Source organism: Ranitomeya variabilis, chromosome 3 (genome assembly GCF_051348905.1).
Source record: "Ranitomeya variabilis isolate aRanVar5 chromosome 3, aRanVar5.hap1, whole genome shotgun sequence".
Classification (NCBI taxonomy): domain Eukaryota; kingdom Metazoa; phylum Chordata; class Amphibia; order Anura; family Dendrobatidae; genus Ranitomeya; species Ranitomeya variabilis.
Window position 1 is genome coordinate 195,043,991 of NC_135234.1, and position 23,678 is coordinate 195,067,668.

At 42.8% G+C, this 23,678-nt stretch overlaps 1 protein-coding gene across 3 annotated transcripts in view; it reads right to left on the bottom strand.

The window, feature by feature from the left end:
- Nucleotides 1-21,260: 21,260 nt before the first annotated feature.
- Nucleotides 21,261-23,678, bottom strand: part of SYT6 (synaptotagmin 6) — an 827,254-nt gene continuing 824,836 nt past the window's right edge. For all 3 annotated transcript variants that reach the window (XM_077294958.1, XM_077294959.1, XM_077294960.1), the window contains exon 7: nucleotides 21,261-23,342. In XM_077294958.1, coding sequence (XP_077151073.1) covers nucleotides 23,271-23,342 — 72 coding nt within the window. In that variant the 3' untranslated portion in view covers nucleotides 21,261-23,270. The remainder of the gene's footprint in view (nucleotides 23,343-23,678) is intronic.

Sequence of the window (23,678 nt, forward strand, 5' to 3'; positions counted from 1 at the left end):
TGGGAGAAACGCACAAAAAACGCACAAAAAACGCGTCACAAACGCATGAAAACACGAAAAAAACGCATGCGGATTTCTGGCAGAAATGTCCGGTTTTTGTCAGGAAAATTTCGGCAAGAAATCCTGACGTGTGCACATACACTTAACCAGGATGTAGGGACACTCTGCACTATGTCCATTGGGTTATTACACTGTTAGGACACTGTACACCAGGTTGTTAGGACACTGAGCACCAGGCTGTTAGGGTACTCTGCACCAGGCTATTAGTACACTGTGAACCAGGCTGTTAGGACACTGTGCACCAGGCTGTTAGGGCACTCTGCACCAGACTGTTAGGGCACTGTGGACTAGGCCGTTAGGGTACTCTGAACTATGTTGTTAGGGCACTGCACACAAGGTTGTTAGGACACTCTTCACCAGGCTGTTAGGACACTCTGCATTAGGCTGTTTGGGCACTGCGCACCAGACTAATACGTTACCGTGCACCAGGCTGTTAGGGCACTGTGCACCAGACTGTTAGGGCACTGTGCACCAGACTGTTAAAGCAATGTGCAACAGGCTGTTAGGGCACTGCACACCAGGTTGCTAGGATACTCTTCACCAAGATGTTAGGACACTCTGCATTATGCCCATTGAATTATTACACTATAGGGACACTGTACACCAGGTTGTTAGAACACTGAGCACCAGGCTGTTAGCGTACTCTGCACCAGGCTATTAGGACACTGTGATCCAGGCTGTTAGGGCAATTTGCACCAGGCTGTTTGGGCACTGTGCACCATGCGGTTAGGGCACTGTGCACCAGGTTATTAGGGCACTGAACACCAGGCTGTTGGGGCACTGTGCACCAGGCTGTTTATTCACTGTTCTCCAGGCTGTTTGAACACTGTGCACCAGGCTGTTAGAGCACTGTGCCCCAGGTTGTGGAACAAGCCGTGATCCGGCATTTATACATGCTGGGTCACATGGTGTGCAGGCCAATCACAGCCAAGCAAATACTTGGCATGGCTGTGATGGCTGTGGACATGTTCACAGCCTAAAAGTTGTTGATAGAATGCACTGCAGTCTTTCAACAAACTTTATTGTGGGAGAAGTCTGTGTTCGGAGTTCAGCACCAGACAATAACTGGTGAATTGGGCCTTCGTGTGCACATGCCCTAAGCTAAATTGGTTGCCTTAATGAGTAACACTATCGGCTGGTTTCATGAGCAACACTGATAAGGGTAGTGTTGGAGTTAAAGGGAACCTGTCACCCCCAAAATCGAAGGTGAGCTATGCCCATTGACATCAGGGGCTTATCTACAGCATTCTGTAATGCTGTAGATAAGCCCCCGATGTATCCTGAAAGATGAAAACAAGAGGTTAGATTATACTCACCCTGGGGCGGTCCCTGTTCGTTTTGGGTCCGATGGGCGTCGCAGTCCGGACCGGGGCCTCCCATCTTCATCAGATGATGTCCTCTTCTTGTCTTCATGCTGCGGCTCCAGCGCAGGCGTACTTTATCTGCCCTGTTGAGGGCAGAGCAAAGTACTGCAGTGCGCAGGCGCCAGGACTCTCTGACCTTTCCCAGCGCCTGCGCACTGCAGTACTTTGCTCTGCCCTCAACAGGGCAGACAAAGTACGCCTGCGCTAGAGCCGCAGTGTGAACACAAGAAGAGGATGTCATCGTAAGAAGATGGGAGGCCCCAGACCGGACCGCGATGCCCATCGGACTCGAAACGAACCGGGACCGCCCCTGGGTGAGTATAATCTAACCTCTTTTTCTCATCTTTCATGATACATTGGGGGCTTATCCACTGCATTACAGAATGCTGTAGATAAGCCCCTGATGCCGATGGGCTTAGCTCACCTTCAATTTGGGGGCTGACAGGTTCCCTTTAACACTCCTAACTCGTTAACAGGCTTTGCCACAAACCTTACTCCGGTCTACTTTTGTGCAACTCTGCACTGTACAAAAATTTTATGACTTCCCTTGAGCGATATACAGTATATGACAGACTTTTTGTGTACTCGCTTTGATCAATCGGGGCTGAAGGACTGAAAACATTTCACATTTTTCCCCATTGTGCTCACAAATGAAATGTTTTCAGATATCTCCTATGCTAATATAAACTCATGCTCACTGGCTTCCCATATGGTGTAGGCCGATTGAAGGAGCAAGAAAACGCTAAAAATTTTCTAGATGTGTGCCAGTATCTTTGAAGGGAAAACTGATGAAAATCCTGACAAAGGGTATCTGTGACTCATGCAAGCTTATACTGATGCCCCTTTCAAATCTCCCATATTCTTCAGCATTGGCCTAACTTCTAGAACCAACCCCAATAAACACAACAGTCATATATTGGATTAAATGGCCACAGCAGCCTTTTATTAACATTTAATACACAACAATTTCAATAATAAACTCCCCGAAGGGGATGGTCCTCGAAGCCCAAAACATGTAAGCCGCAAATATCCAAAATCCCACCTTGGCTCCAAGTTAAGTCTTACCCCCAGCCACCATGCACTGGCTCGGAGGTAGATAGCAACCAACCTGGCCAAACAAAAACCCATTAATTTGATTATCCCTTCTGTGGGATTGTTTAGACCCCATCTATTAGAATTCGCCCACAGGAGTCCAGGACCTCTTGAGATCCCCCCACCAATCCACCATTTCCAATTCCACCAACTTCGAGGACCTCCCCCCATGCCATGCTGCCATGAGAACTTGCATTATAAAATGACATAAGTCCATGGTCGAACCAAAATAAAATCTCCAAAAGACGCCAATGTAAAAGCATCCGTAAACCTCATCCTCAATAAAAAGGAGGGTGGGTGCTTCTTATACTAGCTGGTGGGTACCTAAAATGGTTGCCCCACAATTATGGCTGACCCTTTTATATGCTCCTCTTAACCCCACCTCTGACCCATCCTACCCCATGACCTAATCTCAGCATCACACTTCATGCCCTATTAACCCCTTAATCTACCTCCTAACTCTGCCAGCTCCCTATATTCCCATGTCACCTCATCATGTAGGCCTCCCTCGAGGGCTGTGGGCCCAGTACGGCCTCTCCTGACTACAGGTACATGTACATGTACACAAACAGGACAGGTTTTCGAAAAAGTTACTTGAAAGTATGGTTACCCGTTAAGTTGCATGATAAGAAGAAGAATGCCAGGAATGCACATTTAAAGGGCAAAGAAACATTTTGGATTGGTTCATAGAAAACTTTATTTTTATATTGTTTGAGAAATGTAACTTAGTTAAATACCAGTTTACACATTTGACAAAAATCACAATGAATTACGAATATTGTGCTTCTCTTTCCATCTTCTTTAGTATACTAATAACATATGCATTAATACAGAAATTAGCATAAAAAAGCAATAATTATAAACATCAATGCCTTAACTTGCTGCTATAAAAGGATATATGCCTTACAAATAATCATTTTGCAGCAGTCAAGAGGGTGAACTGGCTGTTATCCGTTGTTTTAAGAGACTAGGTATATGGATTTGGTTTTCTATAGAGGTCTGATTAATCTGCTGTATGCTATCAGATTTTAAATAATTGCACACAGCTACTCTGCACTAGCTATGTATTGTGTAATAATTCGGAAAAGAGATCTCAGCTTATAAAAAATTATCATGTCCTCTGCTTATTATAACTTTGTAATGTGCGCTTTCCTATGTTGACCATTGATTTTTACCATCATTGACTTAAAGAGGTAGCGTGGTTTAAAATAAATTTGTTTTGCTTCCAAAACCAGCACTACTGTTGTTTATGGGCTGGAATATCCATAGATAGGTCATTAATATCATATCGGTGGGATGCCAACACCTCAGACCTCCACTGCTCAGCTGTTATTAGCTCTGGCGGTGGTCAGATGTAAACATTGAAAGGAGCTGAAAAGCACAGAATGACATTTTGCATGCCAGTCTTGATGAAGAGTGCACCAGCGTGTGTTTCTTAATTAATTTGCGGTATCTTTCAGCTTCTGTGCGCAAGAGCTGGGAAAAGGTATTTTAAAGTACATTAGGCAGATGAAGCCAGTGGTGCCCCCTCAATCCCATCACCACCTGAAGCAAAGGGATGGGTCAGAGACTACAGTAGGAGGACCTCCAATACACCCTCTCCTCCTCCAATGTGTCAAGTAAAAAGCTCTGAAGACTACTTTCACTTGAATTTTTACCTTTTTCATCGGGAAATACCAGCAAAAGTAAGAAAAAAAAAGTGTTGTAAATTAGTGGTAAGGCTCAACAGGGAGAGCAATTTGAAAGTTTGATATAGAATCATTCATTGTTTGGGGATCATTTACACAATATGAGGGAAAAATAGAGATACTCATCCCTGACATCCTATATTTTAACTCTCAGACACAAGGACAGTCATGGAAAATATTATAGCTTAACTATAATGTAGGCCGTTTGGTTTCAATTAAGGTGTCCGACCGTTTTACCTCTTGTAATCTTTCCTTTCTGGGCCTCACCAAAACATGGCTGACACCCTCTGACACAGCCTCCCCTGCTGCATGCTGCACTGTGTTACGGTGGCCTCCACTTCACCCACACTCCTCGTCCTGGCAACAGACATGGTGGAGGATTGGACCTTCTCCTTTCTTCCAACTGTGCCTTTATCCCAATTCCACCTCTACCGTCCCTTATCATCCACTCTTTTGAAGTCCACTCTGTCCGCATCTACTCTCCCTCCAGCCTCTAATGTCCATCATATACCGACCTCCTTGCCTGACCACTGCCTTTATTGACCAATTCTCCACCTGGCTCCTTCACTTTCTGCCTGCTGACATTCCCACCATCATCATGGGTGACTTCAACATCTCTATTGACACCCATCAGTCAGCAGCCTCCAAACTCCTGTCCCTTACGTCATCTTTTGGACTTACTCAGTGGTCCTCCTCAGCCACCCACACAGATGGACACACATTAGACCTGGTCTTCTCCCATTTCTGCTCCCTATCTAACTTCACCACCTCCCCTCTCCCTCTATCCGGCCACCATCTACTCACTTTCTCTTCACTGTCCTCCACACCTGTCACTCGTGTCCAGCAACATGCGCAACCCCGCAGAAACCTCGCACATCTAGACCATCGCACACTTTCTGACTCTATTCAGCCACTGTCCTCCATAGCTTCACTCCACGACACAGACACTGCCACTAGTTTCTACAATGCCACTCTGGCATCAGCCATCGACTCGGTCGCCCCAGTCATGCATAGCAGAGTGCGACGAATCAATAGACAACCCTGGAACAATAACATCACTAAAAAGCTTCACCAAGTATCCAGAATTGCAGAATGGCATTGGAAGAAAATGCATTCACAAGATGATTTCACTGCACTCAAACAAGCAACACTCGCATTCAAATCAGCTCTCACCTCTGCTAAACAGGCCTGTTTCGAATCCCTCGCATCTTCTTTATCCCACAACCCCAAACAGTTGTTCAACATCTTTAACTCTCTCATCCGTCCACCACTGCCCCCCCCCCCCCGACTTGCTTAATCTCTGCTGAGGACTTTGCCACAGACTTCAAAAATAAGATACACCAAACAAGGCAAGTCTTTGTTGTACGACCACAACTCCTTTGTATGCCAGACCAATTCCCTAACCCTATAACTTCCCTCTCCAAAATCACTGAAGGACAGCTTGCTCATCTTCTCTCCAAATCACACCTCACCACTTGTGCGCTTGACCCCATGCCATCCCACCTCCTCCCCAACCTCACCACTACATTAATTCCATCCCTAACCCATCTCTTCAATCTATCACTAACTTCTGGTACCTCCCCCTCTGCTTTCAAACATGCCACAATCACACCTATCCTCAAAAAGCCTTCCCTTGACCTGAGCGCTATGTCCAGCAACTGCCCCATATCTTTGCTCCCCTTTGCTTCCAAACTACTTGAGCAGCATGTCCACGCTGAACTTTCCTCTCACCTTTCATCTAACTCTCTCTTATTGACAGCATACAATCTGGCTTCTGTCCCCACCATTCCACTGAGACTGCCCTGACCAAACTTACGAACGACTTATTTACAGCCAAAGCTAACAGACAATTCTCTATACTCCTCCTTCCAGACCTGTCCTCTGCCTTCAACACAGTTGACCACTGCCTTCTACTACAGATCCTCTCTTCCTTTGGTGTCAAAGACCTCGCCCTATCCTGAATCTCCTCATACGTCACCAACTGCACATTTAGCGTTTCCCACTCCCATACTACCTCTTCATCTCGCCCCCTCTCTGTTGCTGTCCCTCAAGGCTCTGTCCTCGGACCTCTTCTCTTCTCAATCTATATTCTTGGCCTGGGACAACTCATAAAGTCCTATGGCTTCCAGTACCATCTATATGCCGATGACACTCAGATCTACCTCTCTGGCCCAGATGTCACCTCTCTGCTCTCCAGAATCCCAGAGTGTCTATCAGCCATATCCTCCTTCTTATCCTCTCGCTTCCTCAAACTCAATGTGGACAAAACAGAACTAATTATCTTTCCTCCATCTCGCACACCTCCCCTACCTGATCTATCTATCACAATAAATGAATTCATACCTTCCCCCGTCCCGGTAATCCGCTGCCTCAGAGTAACCCTTGACTCTGCTCTGTCCTTTAAACTGCACATCCAAGCTCTTGCCACCTCCTGTCGCCTCCAGCTCAAAAATATTTCCAGAATCTGTCCTTTACTCAACCCTCACTCTACCAAAATGCTTGTGCATGCCCTAGTCATCTCGACTATTGCAACATCCTCCTTTGTGGCCTACCCTCTAACACTCTCGCACCCCTCCAGTCCGTCCTTAATTCTGCTGCCCGACTAACTAATTTCTCTCCTCGCTACACTCCTGCTTCCCCTCTTTGCAAATCCCTTCACTGGCTCCCGATTTCCCAGCACATCCAATTTAAACTACTAACACTGACCTACAAAGCCATCCATAACCTTTCTCCTTCGTATATTTCCGTACTAATCTCTCAATATCTTCCTTCACGTAATCTCCAGTCCTCCCAAGACCTCCTTTTCTCCTCCACGCTTATTCGCTCCTCACCCAATCGCCTCCAAGACTTCTCCTGAATATCCCTTATCATCTGGAATAATGTGCCCCAACACGTTCGGTTATCCACCACATTTGGATTCTTCAAACGGAACCTGAAAACCCATCTCTTCAAAGAAGCTTACAACCTGTAATGACCACATGACCACCTCAACACCATCGGACCTACCGCAACCCCCGACCTACTGTCTCCTTCCCCACAATCCTGTAGAATGTAAGCCCGCAAAGGCAGGGTCATCTTCCCTCTGTATCAGTCTGTCATTGTTAGTTTTGTTTACTATAAGTGATATTTGTATTTTAACCCCATCTCATGTATAGCACCATGGAATTAATGGAGTTATATAAATAAATAATAATAATGGTATTAATAATAATTTGGTGGCTACCCAAATGGAAGCTAAACACCCCCCCATTATAGATAAAGGGATACGTATGATGGTTTTTGCATCCATCATTTGACAAATGCAGTTTGCACAAAACTGTTGGTTCTGGTGAAGTTTTCATGTAATGAGTTTCTTCCAATTTCTGGAGGAAAATTGTGAATGCTGCAATTTTTTTTTATCCATAGATTTTGTCAGTGATAAAAAAATCGTAAACGAGCCCAAAGATGCAGTGTGATGCTGAAAGGAAGAGAAAGTGGCGGTGGGTGTTAACACTAACACACACATACACAGCACCACATTACATGCACTTATACTCAGGTTTAGATGAAAACATGTAATGGGAGGCTTCTTTAAAATGTTGCTATTGGAGCTTGATCTAGTCACTGTAGCTGTAGGAAGATGTTGGTTGTGTAGCACAGTGAACATCTGCCATATTTAAACCAGGCTCAGCTACTGAGCTGACTTAATACAGCTCTTACGGCTCTTTCACATGTCTATGCAACTCGATCCGAGATCAGACCGAATTGCATGAATGTGTGAAAGAGCCTTTTTAATCAGATTGCATTTGTGTGATTTAATCGCAAGTGGGTGCAACCCCTTAAAGGCGTTTTCCAGAAGTTTGGGGATTTTTGCTATTAGGACTTGCTCACAGGACCGTATAAATCGAAAGAGTGCAATCTGATAAAAAAAAGGTATTGCACTCGAATCAATATTATTCAATGTGAAGTGCAGAGCTGTGTATTTTTCTCCTCTGTATTCGGCATGAGTAAAAAAATCACTCCAAAATATAATGCCCATGTGCAAAAAAATCGGATGCTATACGGACCATCAACGTGGCATCCAATTTTTACAGATACATTGCAATTCTTCAAAATGGGAAACTGTAAATGGTCCTGGAGAAGATATATAGCTGCTAAGTAAAAAATCGGATTGCACACGGATAATAAGTGAAAAAAAAATTGTCTCACTCTTCCGGATGAGACTGGGATCGATTTTTCTTTACTCGCTCGTGTAACCCTAGCCTTAGGTTAAACAAAATACCAGTAGGCATTTTCTAACTCTCTGCCTGTTCTGCTATGCAATGAGCTGTTCCGGCTCAGGTGGCAATTCTTGCTTAATTTGATGTTTCATCAACAGAGTAGTTCCATCTCTTCTGCTCTGTCAATGTCATGCTGATTGATGGCAAGCTCCCCATATTTAGGCAGCGAGGAGTTGGCTGTCAATCAGCATGACATCAGCAGTGAAGTCCCAACAGAGCAGAGAGGATGAGAAGCAGTTGCTCTGTCTATGTGACATTACTTGAAGCTGCGGTATTGCCAGCAGGAGCGCTCTGTGACCACTCTGAACTGAAAGAGATTGTTGCACGGCAGCATAGACAGACAGTAAGCAACTATGTGCTGGTAAGTTCTTAGCCCCATAGCAAAAAACCTCCCTCCAAACGCCTGGATAACCCCTTTAAGTATTTAATATATAACAGTTTTTTTTAATATAAAAACCTGCTTCAAAATTGTATATGTAAGGTATGTAATGAACTGAATGGCAGGCACAACAAAAAAATATTGTCAACTTAAAAAAAATAACCATCCCCCTACAACTTTAGAAAATAAAAGAAAACCAGAAAACCATAAACCCCATGCACCATACATTCAGTTATGTGTCTTTTTTGTAGTGTATATATATATACATTTGTAAAAGTTGTGATTAGTGGATGATTCAGATTCACAATCGCTTCACGATTCCAAACGTCTGTACGATTTGTAACAAATGTATGGTGTGATATCCACACAGCGATGTGCGTGACCAGACATACACCGCGAGGCAGCATTACACATACATATACATCCATTATATGTGCGTGGGTACGCACACAATACACACATTGCACAGACATGACCTGCACATATACACAGGTGACATACTGACATACACACTGTCTACATATGTATACTCACTCTTTTCTTAAGCATAGAGGATTAGAAGGGGGGCGGTTTGTGTATAGTAATCCGGAGCCTGAGGGAGCCCTCTTGTTAGGCCTGCACGCCTCCTCCGTCCTGATAGCTGAGCGGCTGGGAACATTACAGGAGGAAGGGGGCTCCTGGATGTGAATAGCAGTGAAAGGACAGAAATGTTTCTTCCCGCATGGGTGACATATTTCTCCCATCTGCCCAATACTGTTTCTCCTCTATCCTCAGCACTGGCTGCCTCATTCCCCTTTAATACCTGGCCCTGTCCACATCTTCCCTTTCCACCCCATTGACACTAACATTGTGCGGTCGCTCTACAAACAGATAGAGAAACCTCTCTTGTAGCTGAAGAGGATGACCAGGGAGCAAGAGAAGGAGCTTCACAGGCAAGTATACAGATTGAGTAAAGGCAGGGAGAAAGGTGATCAGTGTCAGTGACTCACTGAAACTTTTCATTGTGCTTGTGCCACCGTCTGTTAGAGTGCTGAATGCCTGCGGCATGGGGAAGGTGCCGAGCGGCCGCAGGTATTCTGCAGCTTTTTCAAAGTCTGCCCCCCACCTCTTCTAAGCAAGAGGTAGAGCCATAGGCAGGTGCCTACCCAGTCTACAGTTGTCATGGCCTTGCTGTGCACCACAACAAGAACTCTACTCTTATTTCATGGACAGTGCATCACTATTTTATACCTAGACATACAACCCCTTTAAAAAACATATTTTAAGGAGTTGTACAGAATTAGAAAAATGGCTTAGCTGCAATATCACTCACAACTGAAAATATGGTTTTTTTCTAAGACATCAGCTATGATTTTTTAATCTTCTAAAGCCATTTTAAGAACTATAGTAGCATGATATTTAGTTCCTATATAATATAATGGTATTTTAATCCTGTAATATTAGGGTATATAATTACGACCTTCCATTATCATAGTCAGAGTATTGTTCTTTAATTGTTACTCTCTTTTCTAACCTGAACCATGATGCACAGTCTCATTTATAATCTGAAATAAGAACACATTCTACCTAATATTCCATCCTTCTGTAAGATATTAATTCATTTGTTCTGCTTATCTTTACTTCCACATAAACTGTAGAGGTGTTCCTATCTGAGATTGGCTTTCTCAACTATTTTGGTAACTACAGTATATAGAGACATGTGAATGCACTATCCACCTTTCCATATACAATGACGTGAGACAAGACCCCGCTCTCGAGATACTGTAGATGTGGGCCCTAGAATTGTGGCCCTCATTGGTTAGACATTTATGGCAAATTCTTAGGATATGCTATAAATTACTGTGATTTTTACAATAAGATACAAAAACCATGTTTCCATATGTCAGTGTCCATTACCATTTACTTGTGATAGTTAAAAAACTGAACTGAAGAAACAATTGTTCTGGTCTAGCACAACCCATTGTTTCCTATTTGTCTTGCTATTAAGGTACCGTCACATTAAGCGACGCTGCAGCGATAGCGACAGCGATGCCGATCGCTGCAGCGTCGCTGTTTGGTCGCTGGAGAGCTGTCACACAGACCGCTCTCCAGCGACCAACGATGCCGAGGTCCCCGGGTAACCAGGGTAAGCATCGGGTTGCTAAGCGCAGGGCCGCGCTTAGTAACCCGATGTTTACCCTGGTTACCAGCGTAAAAGTTAAAAAAACAGCACATACTCACCAGCGCATCCCCCAGCCTCTGCTTCCTGACACTGACTGAGCTCCGGCCCTAACAGCACAGCGGTGACGTCACCGCTGTGCTTTCACTTTCAGTTTAGGGCCGGCGCTCAGTCAGTGTCAGGAAGCAGACGCTGGGGGACGCGCTGGTGAGTATGTGCTGTTTGTTTTTTTAACTTTTACGCTGGTAACCAGGGTAAACATCGGGTTACTAAGCGCGGCCCTGCGCTTAGTAACCCGATGTTTACCCTGGTTACCAGTGCAAAATATCGCTGGTATCCTTGCTTTTGCTGTCAAACACGGCGATACACGGCGACCTAGCGACCAAATAAAGTGCAGACCTTCTAGCAGCGACCAGCAATTTCACAGCGGGATCCAGATCGCTGCTGCGTGTCAAATACAGCGATATCGCTATCCAGGTCGCTGCAACGTCACGGATCGCTGGCGATATCGCCTAGTGTGACGGTACCTTTAGTCTTGTAGCCATTATCTACATTGGTAGATATTTTTGTGGTTATTGGATATCAGAATGGAATATACATTTTATATGTTATAAATGTTTGATTGCTGTTGCCTCCCACAGTTACCAACATGTGGTCACTTTCATTTAAAGATTGTGGTCGTCCAACCACTTCACCATTTCTTTTCCTTTATTTGGCTATATGGCCGGATCCACACCCCATAGTCCGGATGCAGATTGCTACACACGGTTTGGCTGCAGGACGCCTGACCCGAGTCTGACAGCTTCATTTACGCTTTTGAGGCTGCTGAATTTCAATCAGACCTTCAGTCGGTCCATGGATTGCGGACCATGAAGCAAGGAAGTGTGAATCCTTCTTAAATGAGAGTAAGTATACATACATGGCAGATTCTTAACTCTGACACTTCACTCTCAAGGCCAATGTAAGTTTTGCAGTTATGGCATTACATGGCATACATTTATGTATCACTTCTGTCCGGTGTCTTTATCACTTCAGTTATTATATTTACATAATGATGTCACTTATATCCTCTCCATGAATCCTTATATTTAAAACCTTTCCAGTATATTATATAAAATCACTATGGTGATTAGATGAATAGGATGCTGGGGGAATTCCACTGTTTTGCCAAGCTCCATAATGCGGCCTGTGGGAAGTTTATGAAAAGTTAATGACAGAAATGTTAATGTCAATGAAAAAAAGTACCCCTATAATGACACACACACATATATATATATATTGTAGATGTTGCAATATATGATGGTAAAACATTTATGAGGATCTTTCATTAAAGTAGTTGACTGGTTTAGAAAATATATTTTGAGCAATATGAGGAGTTAACGATCTAGGACCAAATCTAATAAAGAAGCACTCCCATCAAAGCTTTTATTCTCATAATATTGCAGTCATCATGGTATATAGTACTGTGTACTTACAATTGCTCATTTTGCCTTTCTACCCAGCTAACTCTTCTCTTTTTTTCTGCTCTATGTAGAAACAGGAAGTTCTTGTCCCTGCATTTATCATTCCCCTCTTCAACTCCTAACCCAGCTGTTCCCTCCCCCTGCCCCCTCCCCCACCTCAGACTTTTGCAGTGACTCATCACTCATAAAGGGAAAATTGATCTCCTGTTTCTACGTAGGGCTTAGAAGGATTCAGCTAGTTAGTTTTTAACCTAATAGAAAACAGAAGAATTAGCTGTGTAGAAGGGGAAGTAAACAATTGGAAGTATACAGGGCTATATAAAAAGACGATTGAAATATATTAAGAAGATAAAATTTTTAATGGGGGTGCTTCTTTAACCAGAACAGAAAACTACCACAAAAAGTGCTCCTCACTTTGGAAGATTGACCAAGCTAAGCCTAATTTCGTCTGTGGTGGCACTAGCTTTCTAGTTACTAGATTTTCTTAATTATCTTCTAGATGGTTTACTCTCCAAACAAAATTAAATAGTCCTAACACGATAGCCCCACTAAGCACCCAATGATTAACCTACAGCTACAACAATTTATGCATTATAGCTGTAGCAAATTTCTGTTATAAGAAAAATTTATTTAGAGTTTATACACAGCATGATCATTGGGTCCCATTAGTTAAAAAAGGTATGCCTTTTCTGAGCCGAACATGAGGGGGATGCTACCTGTAGGCCTCTTCAGGAAACCTTAAGGTACCGTTACACTAAATGACTTACCAATGATCACGACCAGCGATGCGATGGTTGGTAAGTCGTTGTGTGGTCGCTGGGGAGCTGTCACACAGACAGCTCTCTCCAGCGACCAACGATCAGGGGAACGACTTCGGCATTGTTGAAACTGTCTTTAACGATGCCGAAGTCCCCCTGCAGCACCCGGGTAACCAGGGTAAACATCGGGTTACTAAGTGCAGGGCCGCGCTTAGTAACCCGATATTTACCCTGGTTACCATTGTAAAAGTAAAAAAAAAAACACTACATACTCACCTTCTGATGTCTGTCACGTCCCCCGGCATCCACAGGGTTACGCGCTGCTGCCGAGAGCTTCCTGCACTGACTGAATGTGTCAGCACCGGCAGCAGCGGTGACGTCACTGCTGTGCTCTGCTTTACGGCCAGCCGGCGCTGACACATTCAGTGCAGGGAAGCTGCCGGCGGGGGACATGACACACATCAGAATGTGAGTATGTAGTGTTTTTTTTTTACTTTTACAATGGTAACCAGGGTAAATATCGGGTTACTAAGCGCGGCCCTGCGCTTAGTAACCCGATATTTACCCTGGTTACAAGTGAACACATCGCTGGATCGGTGTCACACACACCGATCCAGCGATGACAGCGGGTGATCAGCGACGAAATAAAGTTCTGGACTTCTAGCTCCGACCAGCGATATCACAGCGGGATCCAGATCGCTGCTGCGTGTCAAACACAACGAGATCGCTATCCAGGACGCTGCAACGTCACGGATCGTCGTCGTTCTCGCTGCAAAGTTGCTTAGAGTGATGGTACCTTTAGTCTCCTAATAACAAGTGGGTGGTACTGGCTGCCATTGTGATGCTAACACAGCTAATCAGCAGCTATACTAAGCAAGCTGGAGATAAAACACATTGTTGGGAATGAACTCTTTCTGACAGCTTGTGGATGCTGTCAGTACTGTGTATGTACTGCTTTCAGCTTTCTGATAACAGTATGATCAGTGAAGACCCTGCTACAATGACCACTACATATAATTAGAATTAGAGTCCCAGGCAATGAAGTTTGAAACACTGGTCATAAATGCTTCCCGCTTCTTCATTCAGTGTCTACATTGCTAATGTGTATGATGTTATGAGGAACAAAATGAGAAATTGCTCTGGAACCTATCCCAAAAGTGGCAGTGAAACAATACAGAATTGCAAGTTCAGTGGGCTGATCAGTCAATCAGCTGATTTCCTTAAAAAATAAAAACGACCCTAAGGCTGTGTGCACACATTCAGGATTTTTCGTGTTTTTTTTTCGTGTTTTTTCGCTATAAGAATGCTTAAAAAATGCATACATATGCATCCCATCATTTATAATGCATTACGCAATTTTTGTGCATATGTTGCGTTGTTTCTGCGAAAAAAAACGCATCGCGGTAAAAAGCGCAGCATGATCATTAACTTTGCGGATTTTTCGCGTTTTTACTGCTATTTAATTGTATTGGGAAAGCTCCGGAAAAAAACGCAAAAAAAATTGAAAATGCACGGTAAAAATGCGAAAAAAAAATTAGAAAAAACACATGCGAATTTCCTGCAGAAAAAGTCCGGTTTTGTTCAGGAAAATTCTGCGGAAAATCCTGACGTGTGCACATAGCGAGGGAGGAAACCGGAGAACCTGGAGGAAACCCACACAAATACGGGGAGAACAGACAAACTCCTTGCAAATGTTGTTCTTGGTGGGATTTGAACCCACTCCAGTAATCCAAGGCTGCAGTGCTAACCACTGAGCCACCGTGCTGCCTCTAATTGTATGTATATACTACAAATTGTATATAGTGTATATTGTGCATTTAGTGTAAATCGTGTGAATTTCCTATAGATTATATATAGTGTAAATTGTATATACAGTCTTGGCTAAAAGTGTTGGCACCCTTGAAATTGTTCCAGAAAATGAAGTATTTATCCCTGAAATTTTTTGCAATGACAAATGTGCAATTCACACTTGTACAGACACATGTTGCCATCCTCAGCACAAGTGTCGCTCACTATTTTTGATCTCAGTGACCAATTATGTAACTTGTGAAACTACAGTGTCAAGTACTGTACATTTAGGCCATGTGCACACGTTGCGGATTTACTGCGGATCCGCAGCGTTTTTTTGTTCTGCGCAGAATCACTGCAGATCCACAAAGTGATTTACAGTACAATGTAAATCAATAGGAAAAAAAAAATGCTGTGCTAATGGTGCGGAAAATTCAGCATTGAAAACGCAGCGGATTGAAAGAAGGAGCATGTCACTTCTTTTGTGCGGATCTGCAGCGTTTCTGCACCCATTCCATTATAGAAATCCGCAGGGGTAAAAAACGCAGCAAATCCGCAGGAAAAACACACAAAGTCCACAAGAAATCGCATCAAATCTGCACCTGCGTTTTCTGCCAGGCGTTGCAGATTTTGTGTAGAAAATTCTGTACCCAAATCTGCAACGTGTGCACACAGCCTTAGTGTATGGGCAGATGTTCAGTAATTGGCAGCTCTTTGGACACAGCACATGTCCGCTGAGTCCAAAGCGAGGACGTATATTGAATTCAGGTTTTCATTGAACCGTGCGGAATCACTGCGTCCAATACATTGTATGGGTGAAATTAACCTTGCGGAGACTCACAGTCTGGAAAGACACGCCGCATGTCCGTCTCCGCGGTTGAGCTGTGGGCGTCTTGCTGTATAGTCAGCATGGAATTTCTTGAAATCCCAACCACTATGCTGTAACATCTGGACGCTGTGGGTTGGACGCTGCGCAAGTACGCAGCGTCCAACCTGCAGGGTTTACTGACCGTGTGCACCCACCCTTACTCTTATTTACTGTAAGTATTTAAGTATGTAAAATGACTCTGTTTTTAAAGCTCTTTTTGTAATCTGGCATGGATTTTAAATATATTGATGATCTACCTCTTCTGACAAGCCTACAACCTACAGTAACCCCCAAACCACTATCAGCTCTACCCTCACCTACTTTGTCCTCACTCATCCCTTGTAGATTGTGAGCCCACACAGGCAGGGTTCTATCTCCTCCTTTTGTTCAAGATTATTGTATTTGTTTTCGTTATGTTTTTATAACCCCTTTCACATGCATAGCACCATGGAATAAATGGTGCTATAATAATAAATAATGATAATAATAATTAGGCTGAAATCAAAATAAGCAGCACAAATGTCTAATACAGGGTATGAAATAATTTCTTGTCTGTATATACTAAGACATAGTTATTTTCTCAAACTTATGCCGGTGTAGAAGACTACAGTACTAACCAGTAAAAGGTTTTTTTGTATGGCATTCTGAATCTTTGGGCATAGTACTTTTCTGGATTTGGAATACTTCCTTCAGCCTGATAATAAAAAAGATTGACATCATAGGAAGATAAAGTTTCAGTAGCTTGAAATTACCATATCTTTTCTATGTGTATCATATTTGTGATTTAACACAGCAACATGGCCCAGTAAAGGAAAGTGACAATTTGTTTACCTTCACATCAAGGAAAAAATGGCTTTTCATAAAGTGCCTCCTGCAAAAACACTTTGCAAAAGGTAAGAAGTGCATGAAATGAAGTAGCCTGAAATCTACTGACCTAGTTAAAGTCTAGATAAAAATAAATAATAAGAAAAACAATTAAAGGGGTTGTCCGGTCTTTTGCTAAAAGTTAGCAGACACTGTATAACTGCAAACCAAGGATTCCACACAGGATGCGCACATTGTTAGGATTCTCTGGTGTCAGTGGAGACCTGGCGGTCACGTGATTGTAGAATGCAATATGCATATATCAGCCACATTTCGATTACATACATGGAGGCATACATGGAAATCATGCAGCCCTTACAAAGATAATGTTCCACCTATTAAAGCTCATAGATTCTTCTTTCTTTGGCCCTATAAAATATGCCATCAAAAGTGCCCCCAAACACAGTATGATACCCTCACATTGAAGTCATCCACAGTACCCTGCATATATACAGTAGGATGACTATATTGTACCCCCTTCAACCACCCCAGCAAACTATTGTGACCCCAATACAGTATGATGCCCCAGCTGGGACCCCCACACAGCTCTACATACAAGATAATGGGCCTCTATACAGTATAATGGCACCCATAACACACCATACAGTATAAGGGCCCCGACTAGTATTGAGCGATACCTTCCGATACTTGAAAGTATCGGTATCGGATAGTATCTGCCGATACCCGAAAAATATCGGATATCGCCGATACCGATACCCGATACCAATACAAGTCAATGGGACTCAAGTATCGGAAGGTATCCTGGATGGTTCCCAGGGTCTGAAGGAGAGGAAACTCTCCTTCAGGCCCTGGGATCCATATTAATGTAAAAAATAAAGAATCCCAGGGCCTCAAGGAGAGTCTCCTCTCCTCCAGACCCTGGGAACCATACACTGGGAACTTCCGATTCCGATTTCCGATATCACAAAAATATCGGAACTCGGTATCGGAATTCCGATACCGCAAGTATCGGCCGATACCCGATACTTGCGGTATCGGAATGCTCAACACTAGCCCCAACACAATCCTCCTGTACAGGGTGGGCCATTTATATGGATACACCTGGGTGGGCCATGTATATGGATACACCTAAATAAAATGAGAATGGTTGGTGATATCAACTTCCTGTTTGTGGCACATTAGTATATGGGAGGGGGAAAACTTTTCAAGATGGGTGGTGACCATGGCGGCCATTTTGAAGTTGGCCAATTTTGAATTCAACTTTATAAATGGCCCACCCAGGTGTATCCATATAAATGGTCCACCTTGTATAATGGCTCCCACTAGCCCTGCAAACAGTATAATGGTCACCATACAGCCCTTCAAACAGCACAATGGCTCCCACATAGCCATCCATACAGTACTACGTACCCCAAGCAAACCTTCACACTATATAATTACTCGCATACAATATAATGTCCGCCCCATAGCCACACAAACAGTATAATGGCTGGCCAACATAACCCTGCAAACAGTATAATAGCCCCTACAAAGCCCTAGACCTGCAAACAGTGTAATGACCCACCACATAGTTCTGAAAACAGTATAATTTCCTCCCACAGTCTCACAAACAGTTTAATGGCCCTCCACATAGTCCTGTAAACAGTATAATGGACCCCATATAGTCTCACAAACAGTATAATAGCTCTCACATAGTCATTCAAACAGAATAATGGCCCTCACTTAGTCCTTCAAACAGTATAATAGCCCCCGCAAAGCCCTCCAAACATTATAATGGACCCCACATAGTCCTCTAAACAGTATATTGGCACCTGCATAGCCCTCCTAATAGTATAATGGCCGTCACATAGTCCTCTAAACAGTATAATGGCCTCCACATAGCCCTCCAAACAGTATAGTGGCCCTGCAAGGGCCTCCAAACCTTATAATGGCCCCACATAGTCTTCTAAACAGTATAACGACACCTGCATAGCCCTCCAAACAATATAGTGGTTCCCACATAGCCATCCTGACAGTATAGTGGCCCCGCAAAGCCCTCCAAACAGTATAATGTCCCCCACATAGCCCTAAAAATATAATAATGGCCCCTACATAGCCATCCAAAGCACTATAGTGGCCGGCACATAGCCCTCCAAATAGTATAATAGCCCCCACATGGCCATCTGTAAAGTATAATGGGCTCCACATAGCCCTCCATAGAGTATAAAGGGTCAAACATAGTCCTCCACAATGTTCTCATTGATTTAAAAAAAATACTAACCTCTGCTTGTTCCACTGCTGTTCTGGTCTCTGCAGCGTGTGTTCTGAAGCTCTTCACTGTTCAGTAGAATGGATTCCGATACAGTTGAAAGTGTGATGAAAGAGAGATCCTGGTGCCAGACGTACAGGCCCCATAGCTGCAACGTGATTTGCTGCCATTTGCAGTAAACCACTACTCACTCAATTCAGTTGTATTGTGCAAGACCAAACATGTCTAGTCCGAATGTGGCTGAAAGTATGCATATTGCTGTCACATGACTACCTGCTCTTGCTGCCAACGCTAGAGAATCCGGACAGCATACAAAGCGCATGACTGCAGACTTTTGACAAAAGAACGGATCTCTTTAAGATTTGTTCACTTCCCTGCTTCTAAAATGGAAGAATATACTGTTTTATGTGGGTGACATGTTTAGAGCTCTTAAAGGCGTTTTCTCATAATTATTGGGTAAAATTGCAAGTACTTGCAAAAACATTCAACTTTGTAATTTATCTTTTATTAAAATACTCTCCATTCTTAGGCTACGTTCACATTTGCGGTCCTCGCTGCAGCGTCGGGCGCCGCAGCGGCGCCGCATGCGTCATGCGCCCCTATATTTAACATGGGGGCGCATGGACATGCGGCGCACTTGCGTTTTGCGCCGCATGCGTCGCTGCGGCGCCCGCGTCCGGGCGCAGAGGACGCAGCAAGTTGCATTTTTGCTGCGTCCAAATTCAATGAAAAAAACGATGCATGCGGCGCAAAACGCAGCGTTGTGCATGCGTTTTGCTGCGTTTTTATTTGCGTTGTGCGTTGCGGCGCCGACGCTGCGGCGCACAACGCAAATGTGAACGTAGCCTTAAGAAGATAAATTTTTTTAATGCTCAGTCTAGTTTACCTGACATCTCTGCAAACTATTAGAGGTGTCTGGATTTATAGGCAAGGGGCGAACAGCTCAGAGCTTGCAAGCGCTGATGTAAATCAGGTTGGATAGCTGTATCTGGCCAGTTTTAAAGTCCCTGCGCTACTCCAATTCAACAAAGGTCAATAAGCACTCACAGGTCTGAATAGCATTTCAGCTTTGCCACTGTTCCAAACCGTTAATCATCATGAGCGCACCGTTAAGCAAGCGGGAAGCTAGAGGGCTGGGTAGCGTTGTGCTTCTGAATCTTACACAAAAAATATTCATCAGGGTGTGCTTCCTTGTAAAGGTAGGTGCACAAGGTCAGTAAACGCTGCGGGTTGGATGCTGCCTACTTCCGCAGCGTCCAGATTCTACAGCATAGTGGATAGGATTTCAAGAAATCCCATGCCCACCGTGCATGCAGAGACGCCGGCGCTCATCTGTGGAGACGGACATGCGACACGTCTTTTCAGACGGCGGCATGTTAATTTTTCTTGCGAAGATGCGAGTTGATGCAACAAAAATTTCATCCGTACAATGTGTTAGACGCGGTGATTCCGCACGGTTCAGTGAACACATGCGGATTCAGCTGCGTTCAATATACGGCAGTGCTTTGAATGCAGCGGACATGTGCTGCGTCCAAAGCACTGCCGATTCCTGAACGTTGGCACGTACCCTAACAGTTTTGCTGAAAAAATTGTGCATCTGTCCCATTTTGTTTTAATGATGGTTGCCTGCAATACAACACCATTAAAAAGAATGGAATTTTCAGTTGAAGAAATTTGTGCAGTAGAATTGGGGCATATGATTATACTGTTATGAATCCCAGTAAAATATTTGATAAAGTATTACCAATAAAGCTCTAGCTTTGTATATTGTTGTTATTAGGTAGATCCACATTTTTGCTTTCTGTAACATCAGACATAGAAGCAAGCAACCTAAAATCTACACGGTACGGCAATTTAATTCTGGTTACTTATGTATGTAAGGGAAACAAAAGTTTTTTTTATAACAACAAAAGGGACACTTACCATAACTATTCCTCTTGTAGTTGCTTGTCAGGTACTAAACATTTTACCAACGATGAAAAGGGGGTAAAGTAGTCCTACGATCAGACGTTCCTATTCTCAAAATGGAGATCCTGGGCACTAGAACGTTCTTCTACACCAAGACAGATGGTTGATGAACCAGTTCAGATAGTAAGCCATATAGTGATTATTTTATGTAATTTCTTCTTCTTTTGTATTTATTCTAAAGCAGTTATCTACACCTAAGACTGTTTTTTAGATCAGCAGACTTTGAAAAATCTGTCCACAGGAAAATGGGTAAGAGTTATCCATCCCAAGACTCAAAGTTGGTCATCTCATGCCACTTATCTCTTTATAAAGGAAAATAAGGACACAACTGTAATATCCCTGTAGGTCTAAAGTGGTTTATTGATTAACAGTTTATATTATGTAAAATTCTTGGTGATGTATGATGGAGGAGATTAGAGATGATCATCTAGGATAGAAAAGTGTGTCTATAATTTAATTTTAGTTACTATGATCCAAACCTTCAAATTCCTTCATTTTAACAAAAAAGGTCTACCTATCCACAGTCACCCCACATGAGAAATAACAGCATAGAGATTTACACAGTTCTTATTGGACTCAATAATAGGGCTATTCCTTTCATCCTTATATCCCTTCTATGTGATTTATTCAAAATAATGAAAAAAAAAGTTTAATAATAAATAAATAAATAAATAAATAAAAAATCACAACAGAATGCAGTCCATTTAATATAAAAAAGGAAGAATGTTATTATTTAAGTGGATGTTTTCTCTTGTACAGCAGAAAGTGGGGATTCTGGGTACAAGGAACTAGTAATGAGAGAACATGCTTGGATGAGGTGTTATCCGACCATGCTCGGGTGCTGAGTTTCTTTGGTGTGCTCGAAAAATTTGTTTGAATCCCCACTACTGCATGTCTCATGGCTGTTAGCCACAAAAACCAGGGATTGCATAACAAACAGGCTGTCGAACAGCCGTGAGGCATGCAGTCGAGGGGACTCAAGCACATTTTTCGAGCACGCCAAAGACACTCGGTTAGCACCCGAGAATGCTCGGATAACACCCCATCCATGCACGTTTGCTCATCACTACTAAGAACTTTTCTGCCTCAACTTTGTCAATTTAGTGTATGCGATATTTGTCTGTTCCATTTCTGAACCTGCTAAATTTCACCATTGCATTTTGATTCTGGTCTTACATAGCACTAGGTAAGCATTTAGCATTCACTTATGTGGAATTGTACAAGATATCTTTTAATAAAGTTTTTTTATGGCATTTTAGTTTGTTCAAAAACAGATCAACCACATATCTTTTATTTTTATTATCAGCATTAATGGTAGAAAACTCGTTGTTAATGTGCAGTGAAATATCATTTCGGATTTGCTAGATATAAGCTTGAACAAAAGGCAGTGATTTGCTTTTGTGGTATATTCAATGAGCATTAGCAGACCATAATAAAGACAAAGACATGTCAAATTTCAACGAATAAGTGGATAGACCATATATCAGTGTGAACAACGGTATAAGCCAAAGAAGCTGAATCACAAAACATTCACTAGCAAAAGGGCCACAGATGACATGCAGCATGTTGCGACAGCACTGAACATTGCCTTTTTGTCATTGCTGCCTGTATTGACTTTTCCTGAGAGCAGTGCAGGGATCCTTGCTATATAAAAGATCTCCTTTGTAGTAAGAGGATTGCATCCGAATGCATTCCTGAAATTTCAATGAGCTGGGTGTAAAAATATCAACTCCCATAAAAAGTTAAAAGTTAATTCAATATAGCACTGGAAATTGCCTGTGAGGGTCATAGCAAGCATAAACAAAGCTCAAGATGTAAAAGCATTTCTTTTGTCATATTACACAAAATCATCAAAGACAACACAGGTTGATGATTATGTTCTCACATATAAAGGACATACAAGATCATTAGAATAGAATATAAATCGCAATTATTTAAATCCTTAATCTTCCATACCTGTGGAACCCTGGCCTATAGTCAAGGTGTCAGTACTAATGCCATGAAGGAATCTCCCAGGTTCCAGGCAATGAAGAACACTTCAATTTACATTCATTGTCCACATAACAACAAATATCCACACAGTAAAATGAGTCTTCTCCAGTCTGTTATCAAATCTTTCCATTTTTGTTGTCCATTTTTATCATGAAAACATCAAAATATAACATTTCAGGAGACTACAGACCAAGACGAAACCAAATCACGTGAACATTTTCCTGCACTCTTCTTGAACGTCAAGTAAAGACCATTTGACCTGTTGGTTTTATGACTTGCTGTGAGGTGAGAGATCTTCTGCAGGATACTCAAACAAGTCTGGAAGTTGGTACAAATTCAGGCATTGAGCACGATTTCTTTTCATGGAGTAGGTGGAGGTTTTGGAGAAGGGCATGAACCCTGACTGTCAAAACTAGCTGCTCGGCCTTGCCACTATGAAGAGAAAAAGGATATGTTAGTATCAAGAATATGTTTAAATGTATTTTTTATTTCCTAGCATACCTATGGTTGGAAAAAAAAAATTTGGTTGAGGCAGGAATATGAGGCCTAATTCTCTACACCTTGGGTTGTACCTGCTATGCTGTCCATTTTGAAGTCATTTAGCTTTTGACTTTTTTAGAGCGTGAAGTACGAAAAAAAAAATCACATATTTAAGTACTCTTGGTTTTATAAATCACCTTGTTCTACAGGCCGTTACAATTACTGGAATACAAAATAACTGCATGCATGTTTGTTTTTTTAATTTACTGTATTTAATAAAATCTGTTT